The following is a 12458-nucleotide window of genomic DNA, read 5'->3' on the forward strand; positions in this document are numbered from 1 at the left end:
CATCACTAAGCCTATTGCAACAGTCCCATCAAATCAAGACAAGTCTTCTCTAATGATTGACTATAATGACTCATATGGTATAATAAAATGATCACAACAGAACAATCATATTTCAATGTTCAAATCTATTTGAATTGGTGTGCTTTGAAAGACGCCTTAACCGAACCACTTTTTCACCTTCATGTTGAAAACAAACAGATGATAAAAAAAAAAAGATGAAGGCCAGCGGCAACAGCCACAGAACGGTGGTATCTCTGCTGCTAGTGTTAGTGGTTCTGTGATGGTGAGGAGAGAGAGAAGTGGCAGCTGTACTGATCTACTGCTCTTATGGCCCAATTCAAATGTAGCATCTTTGATTTGGACCGGAACAATCTTTCGGCTGGAAACCTCTGCCATGAGGTAGTCCTGAAAGACACAATAACCTTTTAGATATTCCTACAGTAGCAACATGAGATGAGGGCAGACCCCTGAATGATGGGGGTAGGTTTTGTTGGGTGAGATGAGGGCAGTGGAAGGTAGACCCCTAAATGGCAGGTACTCCAAGACTGATCTGCTCTCACCATGTAACCATGGCATCTCGCTCTCTCAATCAGCCTGATTGCCCACAGCAGGAGGTGGGCAGGGTCTTAGCTGGGTCTCGGGGTCACCAGGACCAGCTCAGGGCTGGTGCCAATTCGGACCATGGTCAGGTAAAGGAACAGAAAATACATTCTGCCCCTAGCCAGACAGAGAGACACAGGGAACATGTCAAATTAGTCAATGCTGTCTGTGCCTGAGGTATAGACAGAAATACAGACCAGAAAATGTACAATATTCTGATCACGCTACAACACTGAGGTGATAGTCTGTCTTTTGTTGAATGAGCCAAGACAGTTAGCCTAGTATTCATTGTGGTTGTAAAGAAAAATTATAGTCAATGTGTTTTTCTATGGGTCTCCTTACGTGGGCAGTGCCATGTCCTGAAGGTAGGTGGGCAGGTATCTCCAGGGATGGAGGACCTCACACCCCTCAGCCCACAATAGACGCAGAGGCCTTTTCAGGCTGATGACTGGATTTTTCCGTTAAGTCCCTCATGAGGATCCTGTAGCCTGGGGAAGACAGGCATCCTGGTCCATCTTTCTGCAGGTGCAGGGCCACACACCAGGTGCCCCCAGCCACCTGCGATATCAGCAGCTCCCTCAACCAGTCTTATCTCTTCTGGACCATCAAATGTGCATCAATGTCTTCAAGGAGTTGCTTCCTCAAGTTTGTCTTTGCAGTGCACATCCAGTTGAAGTTGGAAGTTTACATAACCTTAGCTAAATACATTTCTAATTTCATCACATTCCCAGTGGGTCAGAAGTTTACATACACTCAATTAGTATTTGGTAGCATTGCCTTTAAATTGTTTAACTTGGGTCAAATGTTTTAGGTAGCCTTCCACAAGCATCCCACAATAAGTTGGTTGAATTTTGGCCCATTCCTCCTGACAGAGCTGTTGTAACTGAGTCAGGTTTGTAGGCCTCCTTGCTCGCACACGCTTTTTCAGTTCTGCCCACACATTTTCTATAGGATTGAGGTCAGGGCTTTGTGATGGCCACTCCAATACCTTGACTTTGTTGTCCTTAAGCCATTTTGCCACAACTTTTAAAGTACGCTTGGGGTCATTGTCCATTTGGAAGACCCATTTGCGACCAAGCTTTAACTTCCTGACTGATGTCTTGAGATGTTGCTTCAATATATCCACATAATTTTCCTTCCTCATGATGCCATCTATTTTGTGAAGTGCACCAGTCCCTCCTGCAGCAAAGCACCCCCACAGCATGATGCTGCCACCCCCGTGCTTCACGGTTGGGATGGTGTTCTTTGGCTTGCAAGACTTTCCTTTTTTCCTCCAAACATAACGATGGTCATTATGGCCAAACAGTTCTATTTTTGTTTCATCAGACCAGAGGACATTCCTCCAAAAAGTACGATCTTTGCAAACCGTAGTCTGGCTTTTTTATGGCGGTTTTGGAGCAGTGGCTTCTTCCTTGCTGAGCGGCCTTTCAGGTTATGTCGATATAGGACTTGTTTTACTGTGGATATAGATACTTTTGTACCCGTTTCCTCCAGCATCTTCACAGGGTCCTTTGCTGTTGTTCTGGGATTTATTTGCACTTTTCGCACCAAAGTACGTTAATCTCTAGGAGACAGAACGCGTCTCCTTCCTGAGCGGTATGACGGCTGCGTGGTCCCCTGGTGTTTATACTTGCGTACTATTGTTTGTACAGATGAACGTGGTACCTTCAGGCATTTGGAAATTGCTCCCAAGGATGAACCAGACTTGTGGAGGTCTACAATTCTTTTTCTGAGGTCTTGGCTGATTTATTTTGATTTTCCCATGATGTCAAGCAAAGAGGCACTGAGTTTGAAGATAGGCCTTGAAATACATCCACAGGTACACCATGAAATGATGTAAATTAGCCTATCAGAAGCTTCTAAAGCCATGACATCATTTTCTGGAATTTTCCAAGCTGTTTAAAGGCACAGTCAACTTAGTGTATGTAAACTTCTGACCCACTGGAATTGTGATACAGTGAAAAAATCTGTCTGTAAACAGTTGTTGGAAAAATTACTTGTGTCATGCACAAAGTAGATGTCCTAACCGACTTTCCAAAACTATAGTTTGTTAACAAGAAATTTGTGGAGTGGTTGAAAAACGAGTTATAATGACTCCAACCTAAGTGAATGTAAACTTCCGACTTCAACTGTACTGTCCTCTTCTCCATTTCCCTTTTGCTCTGATTTGTCTTCCTATTCTCATGGCTCTCCTGTGCTTTATGGCACCTGAAAAGTCAGCAGAAATCCATGATCTTGGCACCTGAAGAGTCCACAGAAACCCATGAGCAAACTTACATTTTAGTCATTTAGCAGACATTCTTATCCAGAGCGACTTACAGCATACATCATTTTTTTATTTTTCATACTGGCCCCCCGTGGGATTCAAACCCACAACCCTAGTGTTGCAAATGCCATGCTCTACCAACTGAGCTACATCCCTGCCGGCCATTCCCTCCCCTACCCTGGACGAATTGTGCGCCGCCCCATGGGTCTCCTGGTCGCGGCCGGCTACGACAGAGCCTGGATTCAAACCAGGATCTCTAGATGCAGTACCTTAGACCACTGCGCCACTCTGGAACTTAGGACCAAGATTCCAAATAATGGACCTAGCAACGAACTAGCCTGATTGTCATCATTACAATGCCACAGAAAAGGGATATTAAAACAATTCTACAAGACAAGCATAAATAATGTACTCAGTTTCTGAAGCATTATCCCTCATTCATAATATATTATTTGCCCACTTAACTAAATAGGTATTAACTGATGTTAAGAATGAAAGGATACATAATAATGTATTCAACTTCTATAGCGCTTTTCATTACAGACAAAATCTCAAAGCGCTTCAAAAGCCATAACCAATAAAAAATTATGACAAGGCTACAACAATTGTAGCTAGGTCAGACATAGTTGTGTAGAAACAGGAGTTCTAAATTAGGACCAGCCAGACAAATCTGTGCCTATGCCTTTCCTTTGTATGTTGTTTTGAATTCAGCATTGGTGTCCTGCATCTCAGATTCTCTCCACTAGCTGAGCTCAGTGCTGCAGAAGTAGGTTACCAGAACACAGCAGTGCCTACAGTCATGACTCGGATATGATTCCAGTCCAAATAACGTCAGTCATCTCTAGTCACGTGGAACACACACTTACCCAGTACTCTAGCAGGGTGGCACAGAACTGCCTGTAATGTACTGTTGCTAAATGCAGCTAAATGCTTCATTGATGTAACTAATTGTTATTGTATGGAACTAAATACAGTGGGGGAAAAAAGTATTTAGTCAAATCAAATCAAATCAAATTTTATTGGTCACATGCGCCGAATACAACAGGTGCAGACATTACAGTGAAATGCTTACTTACAGCCCTTAACCAACAGTGCATTTATTTTTAACAAAAAAAGTAAAAATAAAATAACAACAAAAAAAGTGTTGAGAAAAAAAAGAGCAGAAGTAAAATAAAATAACAGTAGGGAGGCTATATATACAGGGGGGTACCGGTGCAGAGTCAATGTGCGGGGGCACCGGCTAGTTGAGGTAGTTGAAGTAATATGTACATGTGGGTAGAGTTAAAGCGACTATGCATAAATAATTAACAGAGTAGCAGCAGCGTAAAAAGGATGGGGTGGGGGGGCAGTGCAAATAGTCCGGGTAGCCATGATTAGCTGTTCAGGAGTCTTATGGCTTGGGGGTAGAAGCTGTTGAGAAGTCTTTTGGACCTAGACTTGGCACTCCGGTACCGCTTGCCGTGCGGTAGCAGAGAGAACAGTCTATGACTAGGGTGGCTGGAGTCTTTGACAATTTTGAGGGCCTTCCTCTGACACCGCCTGGTATAGAGGTCCTGGATGGCAGGAAGCTTGGCCCCAGTGATGTACTGGGCCGTACGCACTACCCTCTGTAGTGCCTTGCGGTCGGAGGCCAAGCAGTTGCCATACCAGGCGGTGATGCAACCAGTCAGGATGCTCTCGATGGTGAGAAAGGGGTTTCAGCCAATGGCAAGACTAAAAGATGAGAGAGGCCTAAAGGTGTCAACTATGACAGACAAATTGAGAAGAAAAAAATCCAGAAAATCACATTGTAGGATTTTTAATGAATTTATTTGCTAATTATGGTGGAAAATAAGTATTTGGTCACCTACAAACAAGCAAGATTTCTGGCTCTCACAGACCTGTAACTTCTTCTTTAAGAGGCTCCTCTGTCCTCCACTCGTTACCTGTATTAATGGCACCTGTTTGAACTTGTTATCAGTAGAAAAGACACCTGTCCACAACCTCAAACAGTCACACTCCAAACTCCACTATGGCCAAGACCAAAGAGCTGTCAAAGGACACCAGAAACAAAATTGTAGACCTGCACCAGGCTGGGAAGACTGAATCTGCAATAGGTAAGCAGCTTGGTTTGAAGAAATCAACTGTGGGAGCAATTATTAGGAAATGGAAGACATACAAGACCACTTATAATCTCCCTCGATCTGGGGCTCCACGCAGGATCTCACCCCGTGGGGTCAAAATTATAATAATAATATGCCATTTAGCAGACGCTTTTATCCAAAGCGACTTACAGTCATGCGTGCATACATTTTTTGTGTATGGGTGGTCCCGGGGATCGAACCCACTACCTTGGCGTTACAAGCGCCGTGCTCTACCAGCTGAGCTACAGAGGACCGAGATCACAAGAACGGTGAGCAAAAATCCCAGAACCACACGGGGGGACCTAGTGAATGACCTGCAGAGAGCTGGGACCAAAGTAACAAAGCCTACCATCAGTAACACACTACGCCGCCAGGGACTCAAATCCTGCAGTGCCAGACGTGTCCCCCTGCTTAAGCCAGTACATGTCCAGGCCCGTCTGAAGTTTGCTAGAGTGCATTTGGATGATCCAGAAGAGGATTGGGAGAATGTCATATGGTCAGATGAAACCAAAATAGAACTTTTTGGTAAAAACTCAACTCGTCGTGTTTGGAGGACAAAGAATGCTGAGTTGCATCCAAAGAACACCACACCTACTGTGAAGCATGGGGGTGGAAACATCATGCTTTGGGGCTGTTTTTCTGCAAAGGGACCAGGACTGGATGGGGCCATGTATCGTGAGATTTTAAGTGAAAACCTCCTTACATCAGCAAGGGCATTGAAGATTAAACGTGGCTGGGTCTTTCAGCATGACAATGATCCCAAACACACCGCCCGGGCAACGAAGGAGTGGCTTCGTAAGAAGCATTTCAAGGTCCTGGAGTGGCCTAGCCAGTCTCCAGATCTCAACCCCATAGAAAATCTTTGGAGGGAGTTGAAAGTCTGTGTTGCCCAGCGACAGCCCCAAAACATCACTGCTCTAGAGGAGATCTGCATGGAGGAATGGGCCAAAATACCAGCAACAGTGTGTGAAAACCTTGTGAAGACTTACAGAAAACGTTTGACCTGTGTCATTGCCAACAAAGGGTATATAACAAAGTATTGAGAAACTTTTGTTATTGACCAAATACTCATTTTCCACCATAATTTGCAAATAAATTCATAAAAAATCCTACAATGTGATTTTCTGGATTTTTTCCCTCATTTTGTCTGTCATAGTTGACGTGTACCTATGATGAAAATTACAGGCCTCTCTCATCTTTTTAAGTGGGAGAACTTGCACAATTGGTGGCTGACTAAATACTTTTTTCCCCCACTGTACTTCATTAATTTAACTTATGATAATTGTAGCCTTCACCATTAATTGAAAAGCATTATATTTTTTATAACCCAGGGCTCTTAGCCTGCATTTACAAAGGCATCCCAATTCTGATATTTTTTCCACTAATTGTTCTTTTGACCAATCACATCAAATCTTTTCACATCAGATCTTTATCAAAACTGATCTGATTGGTCAAAAGACTAATTAGTGAAAATAATATCAAAATTGGTTGCCTGTGTAAACGCATCCTTCGTCAAAACCACTTATGTTAGTCAGATATTATGATAGTCAGATATTATGTTATCCCAATAAAAATTATATTAATATGCCCATTCTGACCTGTAACAAATGCAGTCATATAACATTTTTATTTATTTACTGTGATAACTTTGCAGTTGATTTCTTTCAATTTAAAATGTTAAATTTTCAGCATGACCCGATTACAGATGGCCGATGGAATAAACCTGTCTGACTCTGAAAAGGTAACTATATCCTCTGAAAGTCAAAATAGTATTTAATTTATGACATGAGACAGGAGATCAAGCTACATCTTATAATTCATGATGAGAAGACTGACATGCATATCGGTCAAATACAACAACAAAAACATGTTGATGTGTGGGTATTTTTGAACGGCTCAGAATATAATTGTTCACTTCCGTTCTCATATTAGATTATTTAATTATAGATATGGGTCTTTTTTATTTCTAGTATACAGTATATATTTTCTGAAGTGGAATACTTTTGTATTGGCTAATGGCTAGTGTGTGTGTCCATACAGGTTAGTGTGTGTTAGCGTGTGTGTTAGCGTGTGTGTTAGCGTGTGTGTGTGCTTGAGTAACAGCCCCCTCCCTCTCCTCTTTCTCCTCTCTGACGCACACAGCGAGAGGGAGGGTCTAGAACATCACCAAATCATGAACCCCCCTTTTCCCTCTATCCCTCACCCTAGCCCATATTTATGCGTAAAAAGCCATTTTACCCTAGTACTGCTGCTGACAGAACAACCCATGTCGACTCACCACTGCTGCTCACACTGAGCTAACAACGTCAGCCTCCCTGCTCTCCAATTAGAATGCTCAGCCTCACAATGTTACCAAGGAGACGCACCCCCACATCATATTCCCACACTCATGGTTTTCCCGACGTTTCCCTGGCGCTATGAATAATCCATGTGGAGGAGTGCAGGAAAGCAGACAGACTGAAAAAACAGGGAAAACATATATATGGATTCTACTGAATCAGGGAATAAGAAGAACACACAGTGATACTACGCCCGAAGGGATCTCACCGTTCTGAGGAACCAGAGAACGCTGTCACACACACAGGGATCTAACGACTGAGATCACATATGGATCCAGGTCTGAGGAAACCTGGGAGAGAGCAGAACTGAGACGAGCCCCATTACGTGACCGCTAACGTCACGTCTTACGCCCCCATAACTGAGGTGTGGGGCACACGGACACAACACAGGATCGCTTCCCCTCAGGACAAGCCCAGGGCCAGCATCAGGCTTTCGCCAACTACCTTCTCCAACCTCTCCACCCCAGACAGGGAGTCAGCACCCTCCCCCAGACCCTTCATTCTGAAGACATGTTCTGCTTCTGTTTCCAGAGCCCAACCCTCAAGCAGCAAGCTCTGGAGGCTGAGCTGTGCCCTTCGCCCCCCGGAACCCCCCAGGAGGACCTGGAACACCCCCCTTGTACCAAAGACTACCAGAGCCTAACCCCAACTCCCCACTCCCTCCCAAAACAGGAACAGGACATCATCAGCGCCTCACTGACAGGTAGGAGAACAGCACCTTCCCTCTCCCTAATTTTCTTTGATCTCTTTATCAACCCTCGTCTCCTTGTGAGTATATTTGTTATTCTTGTACTGTGTGATATCTTGTACACTATGATATATAGTGCTTGTTTAAGTGAATCAATCGCCTCTCTTCATCTGTCTTCATTAGTCTTATGGTTAGTATCAGCCTAATGGATGATATAAGCTCTCTCAGTATTCGCTTTGGGTGGGTGTGTCTCATGCTTGCTAGTCGAGTCACGATGCACTAGGATGCTATAGATACAGTAGGAGCATTGGCCCATATTCACGAAGCGTGAAGGAGTGCTCGTCTGCGATAAAACAATGTTTTTATCATAATGAATAAGGGGGGGCTGACCCTAGAACAGCACTTTTACTCAGAGACTCTTTATGTATACGGGCCATTGTGTGTATACGGGCTGATATATTTAGACTATGTTCTGGATATGAAGTACTGAGTGTACAAAACATTAAGAACACGTTCCTAATATTGAGTTGCCAAGGTGTCGAAAGCGTTCCACAGGAATGCTGGACCCTGTTGACTACAATGCTTCCCACAGTTGTGTCAAGTTGGCTGGATGTTCTTTGGGTGGTGGACCATTGTTAATACACATGGGAAAGTGTTGAGCGTGAAAAACCCAGCAGCGTTGCAGTTCTTGGCACCTGCTACCATACCCCGTTCAAAGGCACTTAAATATTTTGTCTTGCCCATTCACCCTCTGAATGGCACACATACATAATCCATGTCTCAAATGTCTTAAGGCTTAAAAATCCTTCTTTAACCTGTCTCCTCCCCTTCATCTACACTGATTGGAGTGGATTTAACAAGTGACATCAATAAGGGATAATAGCTTTCACCTGGATTCACAGTCTATGTCATGGAAAGAGCAAGCATTCCTAATGTTTTGTACACTCAGTGTATAATATAATATATGCCATTTAGCAGACACTTTTATCCAAAGCGACTTACAGTGAGTCATGCGTGCATACATTTTATGTATGGGTGTTCCTAGGAATCGAACCCACTACCCTTGTGTTATAAACACCATGCTCTATCAACTGAGCTACGAAGGACCAAAGTGAAGGACTGAAGTGAAGTCAGTTGTTTTTGACTAGTAGGACAGGTGCACAATTACACGGCTAGCTTTTTTATAATTTCAAACCTGTTAAGTCTTCATTTCATTTCTGTACTTTGACCCCTGTTGTCTCTCTCCCTCCTCCCTCTCTGTCAGAAGCCAGTCCGGTCCAGAGACCCTCCGTGTCGCTCTCTGAGGGCAGTAGCAGTGAATGTCTGATGACCCCTGGTCCCAGTCCTCTCCTCCAGCGCCTCGCGGCGGGTGACTGTCCCGTACCATCCCCCCGCAGCCACAACCTCAGCCAGGGCCACCGCTTTAACACGGACCCTGAAACAGCCCCCTCCCCACCCTGCTCACAACACATCAGGATGTATGAGACTGTGTCCAAGTGTTGTGTGTTTGTGTTTGGTTTTTGCGTTAGTGTGTGTGGTGGTGCTGGACGTGTCTGTACAATATGTAATGGATATAAAAATGTAAAAAATGTAAATGTAAATAATCATGGGAACTTACCGTTCTAGCTCTCCCTCCCTCCCCAGGGCTCACTACACAGTGAGGACTGAACCAGCAGAGGGCGCTAACAAGGCCCCATCGGTCACGATGCTCAACAGACACATCCAGAACCTGAGGAAGAGGATCAGACGCTTCGAGGAGCACTTTGAGCAAGAGAGACAGTACAGGGTGAGACAGTAAAACCATGAAACATGATTTACAACCCCATTATAGCCCAGAGCCCAACCTTTTAGTTTCTGAATGAATCCATGGTTTGACTGATGAGGGTTTTAGTACAGACTGTCTCATAAAGACAAAGGAATTGATTTCCTCCTGCTGAGTCAAAGAATCAAAGCCACAGACAGTCATATCTCCTCTCCCTCTATTCCAGGCCAGTTTAGACTGGTTCAAACCACTCTCTCTCTCTCTCTTTCTGTCTGTCTGTCTCTCAGCTGTCTGGGGGTGAGAACCAGACTTGACTTCAGTTTCCTTTTCTAAAGCGCCAACTCAGCCCCAATACCAGCTGCACACAGCCTTAGGAAAAAGTTGTTGGTCTGGAAACTGAATTCTAGTTTTTCTAAATCGCGTACAAGCATTTTTTGGAACAATGTTGTCGATTTTCAAAACGTCAAGCTGTAAAGGTGCAAAATTATGGACAATTGCTCTCCTTTTATGCATATTTCACCAAGAAATTTCATACAGATCAAATCAAATATTATTACTGATAAAAATGTAGTGCAAAATAAGCACATTGTTTGCAGAAATAGTGAACACAATTACACAAATGTATCTTCTGATGAAAACAATGTGTTATATTCTGTGAACAGAACACTTAACAGTGCTTTTTTTTCCTACTGATGACATTTGTATTGAATGTTTTGCAAAAGGTGGTCTAAGATATACAAATCAGTTACTAAGGCAAGAACATGATCAGAAGTTCTGTAAATGTATTTAAGCATTTGATTATTGCTGTTCTGCTATAGATACGTTTCAACACAGATCCAAAAATTGCTTGTACACGATTGAGAAAAACTGTAATCCGATTCAAGGACAAGACTTCACCTACTGGATGTTTTCAACCATTACACTTATTTTTTCCAGGCCTGTACTTCTTCTTCCAGTATTGCACATTCATTTAGTGTGGCTCCACCTGGTGTTTATACACTGATAATAACGATAAGATATAGTTTGCCAGATACAGTATGATGAACATACTTTTTTCTATGTGTAATATATTCATGTGGTGTGTGTTGTTTTTCTGTGACAGCCAGCACACAATGATAGGACTGCCCATCCTGAGGTGTCTAGGCTGATGCGGGACCTCACCAAGTCTCGAAAGCAGCTCAAAGGTGAGTCCTTGACAAGGTGCAATCAGATGCATTTAGAAAACCGTGTGAGTAGCCGCTGAAGGGAAAGAATGTAACACCATCTGGTGGCTGTATAAATAATGTTGTTTGTTTGTTATTTATGCCATTTTGATGTTGTTGCTTTGTGGAGGAGGGACATGTATTCTGAATCTAGATTGATATTTGTATGGGTGTTCTATATTATCAAATGGAACCTCTGTGTCTGTGTAGAGCTGAAGCTGAAACAGTGTGCAGAGGGGCTCAGAGAGCAGCAGAGAGGAGGGAACACAGGGCCATGCAGGTCCACCAGTGACCCCCAGGGGGCGATGGAGCACTACCACAACAGTAACAACAAACCCTCACTTGAGGAGACTGTCGATAGCCTGATCAAGAGACTGATGGAGAAACGAGAGGAGGAGGGACTGCCAGATAACATCAAGGTAAAACGCCACATAGTGAATTACCAGGTAATGCGATGGAAATGTACATATAGGCTATGAAAGGACCTATTCTCTTACCAAGATTAGGCTACTCTTGATTAGCTGAGGGTGTTATTCTGTCATTGTAACTCTGGTGTGGTGTATTACTGTTTGGTTCTGGCCTGGTGTCTGACTGTATTACCACTGGTGTGTTCCTGCAGGAGATGACTCCGGCTCAGATGGCTGTGGAGAAGGTCACCCTGCAGAAGTGTCTACTCTACTTTGAGAGCCTGTATGGGCGACCGGTAAGACTGCCCAGTGTTCCTTGTAAATGTCCTATTTTGTGTAGCCTCTCAATGACAATTGCATATTGTTTTGATTGTTGTTGTTTTTTATCGCGTATGTGTGTGTTTTCAGAGCACCAGACAGGAGAAGACTCTGATGAAGTCTTTCTATGATCGCTACCGCCAGGTCAAACAGCAGCTCCTGTGTCCCCCCACCACCATCCCTGTCATCACCACCATAGTGAGTCTCTCTCTCTCTCACACACACACACATACACACACACACACACACACACACACACACACACACACACACACACACACAGCCTCTCAGCCTCTGTGCTCTGTTTCCCTACAGGAGGAAGAGGAGGGTTCTGATGAAGAGTGTGTGAAGGACAGCCCCTGGCTACCTCATACAGCGCTGCGCTGTGTGTCTTCAGATGAGTCACTGCGTCTGCCGCAAAATGAGGTGACCAACATGCCTCTCGTGTCACCTCTGGAGGAGCTCAAAGGTCTACAGCCACCCAGCGTCACCACGGCAACACTGCACGAGGCATCAAGGTATGCCCGCCCCGGTTTAACTTCTCTTGCTAGTGCATAGGGGTTGATTTGGGATTGGGCAAGTGAAGTGTTGAGGCCTTGCTGTATGTATTCAGTCCTCTTCCTGACCCCTCCTACTGTACTGTAGGTCAGAGTTACTGGAGCAGCTGAGGGTGACGCGAGCTGAGAAGAAGAGACTCCGTTCAGTACTCCGAGACTTTGAGGACCACTTCTACACACAGACCGGCAGGTAAGA

The 12458-nt window shown here is 44.1% G+C and overlaps 1 protein-coding gene across 2 annotated transcripts in view; it reads left to right on the plus strand.

Annotated features, from left to right (window-relative positions):
* LOC121553590 (protein FAM13A) overlaps positions 1-12458 on the plus strand; it is a 44146-nt gene that overhangs the window by 30345 nt on the left and 1343 nt on the right. Inside the window, exons 11-20 of one of the 2 annotated variants that reach the window (XM_041866829.2) lie at positions 6679-6730; positions 7860-8031; positions 9281-9494; positions 9661-9802; positions 10881-10962; positions 11191-11399; positions 11600-11683; positions 11796-11903; positions 12021-12223; positions 12351-12452. In XM_041866829.2, coding sequence (XP_041722763.2) covers positions 6679-6730; positions 7860-8031; positions 9281-9494; positions 9661-9802; positions 10881-10962; positions 11191-11399; positions 11600-11683; positions 11796-11903; positions 12021-12223; positions 12351-12452 — 1368 coding nt within the window. The remainder of the gene's footprint in view (positions 1-6678; positions 6731-7859; positions 8032-9280; positions 9495-9660; positions 9803-10880; positions 10963-11190; positions 11400-11599; positions 11684-11795; positions 11904-12020; positions 12224-12350; positions 12453-12458) is intronic. The other variant, XM_041866830.2, reaches the window with a different exon arrangement.

This window comes from Coregonus clupeaformis, chromosome 37, assembly GCF_020615455.1.
Source record: "Coregonus clupeaformis isolate EN_2021a chromosome 37, ASM2061545v1, whole genome shotgun sequence".
NCBI lineage: Eukaryota > Metazoa > Chordata > Actinopteri > Salmoniformes > Salmonidae > Coregonus > Coregonus clupeaformis.